Here is a 9,923-nt window from a genome sequence, read left to right as displayed (position 1 = left end):
ACAACTATCAGCTAAATGTTCTTTATGTGGAAGTCCTGGTAATAGAACTCCAACATGGTTCTCCTGTAAATTGTAAAACTTATTTTTAGATTACAACGACAACCTTCTTAGTATTCAGGTACAAGATACCATCCACAAGTATGTGATTATGTGTACGTGCCAATATTCTTTTAAAAGAGATTAATAAAATTCGTCCGTAGCGATTAATTTACCATTTGATTATAATTAGCATTTAAAAACGAAATTTTCACCTTTTATACAAACATTGATAGTTTTTAGCTTTGGATGTATTTGAGTCACATCTTGCTGTAGCATATTTACCCTAAAAAGTTTAATTTTATGCACAATTATCAAATTTGCTCTGGAAATGACGTATAAATATAGATTGTTAAAAATTGTGTAGATTTATCAATTTAAAACGTTCTTTGTCGTCTTCTGAATCTTCATTTCCATTCGTTCCTATCTAAGCACATGTTATCCATAAGGTACTTCCTCATTTTTTATTCACTACTCTTTTTGCTATGGTTTTCCTCATTTTATTTATTCATATCGTTCTCACTCATAACACATATTGGGTAGTTTATTGTTTCATTAAACTTTTTCTGTATATATCCTTATCATATAAGTTTTCTAGTTATTATAACGTATATCATCATCATCATCATCTTGGCGCTACAGCCCTTAGAGGGCCTCGACCTTCTCAAGCTTTCTACGCTATTCTATTCTGTCCCTCGCTTGCATTTTCCAGTTGCCGACTCCGATCTTCTCGGCATCTTGTGTTACCCCTTCCATCCACCTCAGCTTTGGTCTACCCCGTCTTCTCATTCCCACGGGTTGCGCTGTTAGAATCTTTTTTATCATGTTTGACTCAGGGGCCCGGACTACATGTCCTGCCCACTGCATGCGGTTTCGCTTAATTATAGTGGTAATATCTTTACCACCAAACGTATGCTTGTAGATATTCTGCAGTTCAAAGTTATATCTACGCCTCCATATTCCGTTCTCATAGACCGCTCCGAATATCTTGCGTAGCATCTTTCTTTCAAAAATGGATAGAGCGGATTCATCTGTTTTCGTTAGCGTCCATGCCTCTGATCTATATGTGAGAGCGGGGACAATCAGTGTTCTATACAGCCTTATACGAGTTTTTTGAGACAGACGTTTGTTAGCTAAGTACTTTGATAGAACATGATAACACCTGTTTGCAATTATTATTCGCCTTTTTATTTCCTCAGATGTGTTATTATTGGGGTTAACCGATGTTCCTAGATATATGAACTCTTTGACTGCTTCGAAGTTTTGGTCATTGATGATTAAATTTGTGTCAACATTTCCAGCTCTTGTGTTTGTGTTAGTCGCAATGAATTTGGTTTTATTTTGATTTATCTGTAACCCAATTCGTTCTGCTGCTGCTACTAGCTCGGTTAGGATTTCCGCAGTTCTCGCCCTAGTTCTTGTTATAATGTCCACGTCGTCTGCATATGCTAGAATATGGACTGATCTATTAAATATTGTTCCTCTGCTATCTAAATTAGCGTCTCGTACAACTTTTTCTAAGGCGACATTAAAAAGCTGACACGCCAGCGCATCTCCCTGCCTTAACCCCCTATGTATTTGAAATGGGGTTGACGAGTCATTCTGAATTTTTACTGCTGATAGCATCTTCGCCATGGTCACTTTTATCAAACATAGAGTTTTTTTGGAATTCCTAACTCATTCATAGCGTTGTAAAGACTTGGTCTTAAGACACTGTCATAAGCCGCTTTAAAATCGACAAAAATATGATACATATCTATGTTAAACTCTTGCGCTTTTTCGAGGATCTGTCGTAGTGTAAAGATCTGGTTAATGGTTGAACGTTCACGCCTGAATCCTGCCTGATATTCTCCTAGAAACATTTCAGTACAAGGCTTTAATCTCTCGTGCAAAATATTTGACAATATCTTGTATGCTGTATTTAGGAGAGTTATTCCGCGGTAATTATTGCATTCCAGTTGGTTTCCCTTTTTGTGTAACGGACAAATTAAGCCTAAGTTCCATTCTTCAGGCATTTGCTCCTCAGACCAAATTCTACAAACTATTATAGCGTATATAGTGTATGTTAATTCCATTGTATTTCTTATATTTTCAATATTAATTCTTTCCAATCAAGATTTTCCTCTGAACCATTGGCCCATTTTTGTTGCTTTTGTCACTGTTTCTCCTTTCTTTTAACTACAACTTTTCTCCACGTTGATCGGTCTTCTACATATCTGCAATTAAATGAAATATTAACTTTTTGAGATATCCGATTTTGTGTCCGATCTACCTTAGTCGTTAAAATTTATTCTCCTGGACAATATCATTATAAGAGCTTTTTTCATTTAGTATCTGTTCTTAATCTATGCGGATTTGTAGCATTATACTAATAAGGCCTTATTTGTTTTATTCATTCTTCCTAATTTGCATCAATATATTAAAATAGGTCTGAAGTTTGTATTATGCTCTTTATTCCTTCAGTGACGGTATTATTAACTGTGATTATTGATCCAATAATATTTAAGTGTTCCATACTTTCGAAATTGCAGTTGTAGACTTTTTTGTTTTATCTAGATTTATTTGATTGGTGTCTTCTGTGTATTTGCTTGTATTTGGTTTTTATTTCGTTGATGTTTTAGTTTCTTATGAAATCTATATCATCAGCATTATGTTAGGAGCTGCTTTGTACATTAGACCGTTAACGGATTACATATTAAATGGACGTTATATCTATTTTGGTAAGCTGTTCGTTAATTTTCAATTATTTGAATCGAGAATCTGTATATTATTAGATCTCTGGTTTATTTATTCTATATCTCTGATGTTTTGTTTCCTGTATCGTTACTACAAGGATTTTGCTGGATACTGACATAGGGAACCTGGTGGTACGTATATGATGTTTTGATTACCAACATTAGAAAATTTGTCCTGCTGTAAAATCATGATTATTTTAATAGAAAATATAATGTTGTTTAATAATAATAAAGTTGTTTCAGTTTGCTTTCTCCATCGAGGTCGCAGTGAGACTGCTACCATTATACCTTCTGGTATTTAATATTTTGCCGATCAAGCGACACTTCCTATAGTCATTAACTTGGTACTGATATCTCTACTCCCCGATTTCAGCAAGCAGTTACCAAACTATTAAAACTGCTACATGCATGCTTCCTATTATCCAACGATTAGCCAGTCCAGGACTATATGCATTATTATGGTACTGATATTGCTGCTGCCCTTCATAAGTAAATAGAATATGCAAGGGCGATTTTGGCAATTTAATAGGATTTTTGTGAGTTAGAATATAATTTCTACGAGAAAGTAAAGAATATCTATCCGCTATCCGGATTTCATCCATAGATTAAATATTAGAATACTATAGAATAATGCTATTAGCAGCAAAAAAAAAACAATAATAGTAGTCAGTAACGAGAATACCAAATCAATGTTCATTAACAGACAAAAGAGACGATGTAGTAACGCATATAACTTAACAATAGACACATATAATTTTGAATGATAGGAGTGTTTTAGATATCGCAGATAATGTTCTCACATAAGAGATTAAAGGGAAAACTCAGGTAGCAAACTGATATATGTATAACCCTCATAACAATTTTAAATCCAGAAGTCTAATACGAACTACTAAAATGAGGATATATAAAACAATGTAAGTAAAACTCAGGTAATATTTAGATCAGGATTGCTAGGAAAGCCCCCAGAAGTGTTTTACGACCGGGAACTAATGCTAAGGTCAAACATGTATATAAAAATTGCAACGTCGTACAGGAAACTAAATCTCAACGCCAAGGTTTTTTTGCACTCTGTATTGATTTGTGATTCATAACAGATTCATATATTTCTCTAAGAATTTTTCTTTCTGCGACGCTCAATCATTTCTTATTTTGTTTTTACATTGCCCGTGTTTCACTTACATACGTAGATTCTTATTTTTGGTACTGCGGGATGTATTTTTGGATTTAATTTTTTTGCTTAAAACGTAGCAATTACCAGCTTGTATTCTTTTGTTATTCTCTTTTGTAGTGTTTTTATTAAAAGAGCTCTTAAATCCCAAATATTTAGACCGATGAACCATTTCAAAGTTGTATTAGTCTATTGAAATATTATGTCCTATCCTGTTTCGTAGTGCTCTTCTTATGATAGCCATATATTTTTTTGTCATCGTTGATTTGGATGACCCTTTCGTTATTATATTTAACTCATCGTCGAAAGTCTGTATAATGTAAAGACCTTGCTTATTAAACTGAGATTTTCTGTATTTACTTTGCGGGTGATGCTCTCCAACACGATGGTAAACACGATTGGAGACACGGCATCTTCCTGTTTGAGGTCACTGTACATTTGAAAGTAAGTTGACAGTCAATTTCCTTAGGTATGCCTAGTTCTGCCATAGCATTTTAGTTACAATCTTAGTTACAATTACATAACTAGTTTAATGTTTTTTTTATTCCTAACATTTTTTATTATGTATATAATACTGAGGCACATTGAAAAATAACAGTCATGTCTATATAAAAAGAAGAAGAAGAAGAAGATACACAGGATAAACAACAGAATAGTAAAGGACAGAGTATTTGTCATAGCTTTCGACAAGTGCCCAATTAAAAAAGGACACAGGTCGTTCAAAAAAGAAGGAACTCTAAAAAGAAAATAGAATAGATTTAAAAAAATAAAAGCATAAACATGTCTTTTCCTACTTTTTTAATATTGAAAATACGTAAATAGAACATTGAATTAAAATGTTATCTTTGATAATCTGTGATAAAACCATCACCTGAACAGTGGCGCCGATATATGTAGTTGAAATTGTTTACACTTATGTTAACTGTTTATTTTGTTATTATCTAGATATGAGTTGCGACCGATATCACAAACTTATTTATTTTTCACAAAGAGGCTCTTTAATACCTAAAATTATTACTATACAAATCTGATTCGAAATATCGTCAAAAAGTAATACACGGTATGTAAAATTTAAATTTTTAATAAAAAGTAAAAGATTAGGCATTACTTATGGGATTCAAAGAACAAGCCTTAAAGAAGATTGAAGTACTAATAAGATCACCGCAATCGGGCATACTCCGGGTAATGATTAATTAATTAATCGGCTAATTCTTCAGTCACCCCTTTAATACGATTTTGTCAAATTGGTCCTTTTTAGGACCAACTATTCTAATAACATATGTCTATAACTGTTAAGGGTATATCTAGAGATCAAGAAACTTTACGTTACTTAAACTTATTAGACATATGAGCTAAACACGAATGTAACTTATTTCTAGTGCAGGAAACACATATAGGGCCTAACCTAGGGTATTTGGTATATAGCTGATCGCTGAAAACCACATCATAGATATAGACATGCTATTTCTGTCGGAAAAGAAGCAAAGAATAACACAAAGTAAGAAAGGACAAAACCAGTCAGCCGAGAGAACCTTTTAACGATGTTGAGCTACATATTTAATGAAAAATAATACAACTACCGACATTGAGGATCTGAGCACAAAGCTTATTACGAAACCTGGACCAAAAATACTCTACAATGGCTTGTTGGGCAAAGTTGTTACCTGTGCTTAAACCTGGCAAAAAAAAAAGACGGGTACGAAAAATATCCGGTATCAGGGGTGGTATTTTTCAATCTAAATGCCGCTTACGACACCTTAAATTACAGAATATTTTTCCAAAAACTATATGATATCCCTTTAGATAACAAACTCACTTATATTGTCTGCGTATGCCTACACAATAGAATATTTTTTGTATCACTCAATGGTAAGAATAGCAGATGAAGAACGGTCTTGCTTGGGGTAGCATAAAGGCACCTACACTGTATAACATTTACACAAACAAACGATCCATACCGGTAGATACTAGGACTTCTATTATATAGACGAGACACCTATTATTACACAATAAAAATAAACTATGAATCAATTTTCAGCCAAAACCCCTGAAAAACTCGTGGGTGCTCCTTCAATGTCCCCAACATAGACGTTTTCACAAAACTGAACATCCAATCTTGTCATAAAATCGTTGAACTGTAGACTTTCTATAAATTCCTTGAAAATAGTTTGTATCACACCGGGTCAGTCACAGATTATTGTTTAAAACTAAAAGGTAAATTGAGGACCAGAAATAATATTCTTCGCAAGCTTGTCAGCTAAAAATGAGGCGTACGTCCTTCAGCCCTTAAAACATAGACGCTTGCACTATATGCTTCTGCTGCCGAATATACCTTGTTAGAGAAATTAACCATTCTTTCTTTTTATGCACACTACTACTCATTTTAACACAAAAATTGTGTGTCTATGTTGTGTCTATTGTAGCACTTAACCATATTTATTTTGAGATAACCTTCTATCGAGATATCATATGTAGTACACAAATAGTTTAAGAACACAAAGACCAGAACTAAAATATTAAAAAAGCTTTATACAATATATCGCAGAAGGTTGGATGAAATAAAAGTAGTTTTTATTAATCAGATGCTTACATAAAATGTAAAAAGACATATTCGCGGAAACAAAATATATTACGAAATTTCTGTAATTAAAAAAAAACATTGAGTTCGGCATTGAACTAATAGAATTATATTATAATTATATTATTACTTATATTATTATTATTATTATATATATATATATATATATATTACTATTATAAAAAAACAACATCTTTAAAAATACAGAAAAAATAAAATTTTATGCAAGCGAACATTCCATTCAATAATAAGCCCAAATCCTTTTGTATCTTCATACCTGTTTTTTAAAGAACGTGAACAGTGTAATGCGTATGACATTCCACTGTCTACAAAAAGTAGATAAAAATAAGGAGCCGATATAAACCGTTCAGGGTATATGTTGAAAATATACGGTATAATCGCACAGTTGCCAAACTCTCAGAGCTTACTTAAGCCGATAAACGTATGGTTCAAATATACAATGAAGAAGATCTGAACGACCCCTATAATATATACACGTGAACTAAGCGATATACATTTATGATACAGGGGTATTTACGGGCTCCAAAAAATTTTTATAAATTATTAAACTCTACATGTTGATGAATCGACTGAACCAATATTACGGAATTGTCAAGTGAGCTCCGTATATCGGTATCCACTTGACCACGGAGCTCAATTGAACCTGAATTTTAACATGGGCGGAGTTCACTTAATGCCGTAGATATATATATATATATATATATATATATATATATATATATATATATATATATATATATATATATATATATATATATATATATATATATATGTAAATACTTTTTTCTTTTTGGGTGTGGTAGTCAATAAAAAATAGAGCTTTGCTAAGGCGTACTATTTATTCTGAATCCAAGCTTTCGGTGGTTTTTTGCCACCTTTATCAAGGTCTACAAAGAAAATTACTATGTTGTAACAAACTGAATGGTGCCAAAAAGGCTGTAAAAAACTATAAAAAACTTACCCGAATGTAAGATTCGTGGCATAAACAACAACGTTAAATAACATGATAAAACTGAGGTTGCAACTAAACTTAAAAATGTTACTGTTAAAAAACACTTTAAAAATTACTAAAAACGTTAAAAGTTAAAAACAAAATGAAGGACGACATGTTGAAACAGTCGTCGTTGCAGGCTTGATTTCAGTCACATTTCACGAGCAGAAAGAGAAAGTGAGTGGATAATTATTGTTTAAATAGTTTGGAGAAAATACAAAAAACAACTTTGAAAATAACGTCCAATTTCTTCCAGTCGTATTATTCTAGTCGTCCATTTCTGTCTAGCCGTATTATTTCTCATAAGAGTGATTGTAGATTAAACAAACCTACTTGTGCTTTGGCAGAGCATACTATCGATCTAGACCATAAGATAGATTTCAACAATGTAAAAATATTAGCCAGAGAGAAAAATAAATTCAAGAGAACTTTCTTAGAGATGGTACATATCAGCAAGAGTGATAATAACAATCTTAATAAGAGATCTGAGATCCAGAATCTTAGCAAAATTTACAATTTTATATTGACTTTTGACTGAGCTATTTTGCATCTCAGAGTTTTCTTTGGTTCTTTCCTTTTTTTGAAATATCATTATTAATTGAATATTTACGATCAAACTGCAATTACTAATTCAGTTTTGTTTTGTTTTGAGTTGTTTTTTCTAAACCTATTTACTAAATACTATTTTCTTTCGATTGCTTATGTTATAATTTACATTTTTAATTTCCCGCTTAATTTCAAGTTGGTAATACAGTTGGCAGTACTAAAAATTCACTAACAGTATTCTGTTAGACGTTATTTTCAAAGTTGTTTTTTGTATTTTCTCCAAACTATTTAAACAATAATTATCCACTCACTTTCTCTTTCTGCTCGTGAAATGTGACTGAAATCAAGCCTGCAACGACGACTGTTTCAACATGTCGTCCTTCATTTTGTTTTTAACTTTTAACGTTTTTAGTAATTTTTAAAGTGTTTTTTAACAGTAACATTTTTAAGTTTAGTTGCAACCTCAGTTTTATCATGTTATTTAACGTTGTTGTTTATGCCACGAATCTTACATTCGGGTAAGTTTTTTATAGTTTTTTACAGCCTTTTTGGCACCATTCAGTTTGTTACAACATAGTAATTTTCTTTGTAGACCTTGATAAAGGTGGCAAAAAACCACCGAAAGCTTGGATTCAGAATAAATAGTACGCCTTAGCAAAGCTCTATTTTTTATTGACTACCACACCCAAAAAGAAAAAAGTATTTACATATATTTTTTCCAAACTAGTCAAAAAACTTTGGACTACTTTTTCTTATATATATAATCTTAATAATCTTATATATATTATGATGTATTATTTGTGAATGATGAGCAATGAGTGTTTTTTATAATATATATATATATATATATATATATATATATATATATATATATATATATATATATATATATAGGGTTTTTATCGCGGTTCTCAAAGAATTAGTTTGTAAGTACTTTTTGAAATTATCTTTATTATATCTATTATGAAATACACATATACATATATCTAACATAACCAATGTAAAATTTAAAATAAACTATCTTTAAATTAAAATTCTTATGAAACTAATTAAATTATATAGATAATGTAAATTTTAAACAAACTATCTTTAAAATTGAAATTCTTATGATACTAACTAAATTATATTAACAAAATTTTGTACCTTTCTTTCACTGAATGCCTAAATGAAAATGTTCTCCAAAATAAAGGTTTTAATCACCACTCAATGTCTTCGTTCTCAGCCTCGGTTATCCTTGTTTTTGTGAAATTACTTTTTCCAATTATCAGCTTCCACCAATTTAAAATATTTTTCTTCTTAACAGCATTTATATTTATTCTTCTTTTCAATATATATTATCCAATCACCAAATATATTATATAATTTTAATTTTCAATTAATACTTCCTTCCATTATCCAATCACCATTTATACATAACATAATTTTTAATCTTCAATAATATTTTCTTTATTCTGTTTCTTAATCTTCATTGAACTCACTATATTGAACATTTCACCAACTGATTGACTGTATTCTATCTTGAACTATCTTGAAAATAGGACCGACTGACTTTATACTGATTTCATAACTGTAACTAACTTTCTTACTAACTGTCTGGCTATCTTGAAACTTACTGAACAACTAACTGTAACTAACTTTCATACTAACTCTAACTAACTGGACTGGCCATTTTAAATCCAAATCACCGAGTATTTATACCTTTTCAATCTTCCAGGACCATCTGGCAAGAAATCATATTCGATTTGTTCCATTTCCTCCATATCTGAATTTTCTGGAATAGTCCATTTCGCAAACAGGCTATATTCTGTGATCTAGAGAATTCTTTACTTTCTATCGAGAATTTTATCG

The 9,923-nt window shown here is 31.4% G+C and overlaps 1 protein-coding gene across 2 annotated transcripts in view; it reads right to left on the bottom strand.

Moving 5' to 3' along the window:
• The window catches only part of LOC140436902 (mitochondrial import inner membrane translocase subunit Tim22), a 181,056-nt gene that overhangs the window by 161,244 nt on the left and 9,889 nt on the right, over positions 1–9,923 (bottom strand). The window contains exon 4 of one of the 2 annotated variants that reach the window (XM_072526068.1): positions 8–63. The exons of the other annotated variant lie outside the window; for it this stretch is intronic. Within the exon in view, the coding sequence (XP_072382169.1) occupies positions 23–63 (41 nt within the window). The 3' untranslated portion in view covers positions 8–22. Of the gene's footprint in view, positions 1–7; positions 64–9,923 lie in introns of those variants that run through there. 2 annotated transcript variants of the gene reach the window in all.

Source organism: Diabrotica undecimpunctata, chromosome 3, assembly GCF_040954645.1.
Source record: "Diabrotica undecimpunctata isolate CICGRU chromosome 3, icDiaUnde3, whole genome shotgun sequence".
Lineage (NCBI taxonomy): Eukaryota > Metazoa > Arthropoda > Insecta > Coleoptera > Chrysomelidae > Diabrotica > Diabrotica undecimpunctata.
This window is presented reverse-complemented; position numbering and strand designations above follow the sequence as displayed.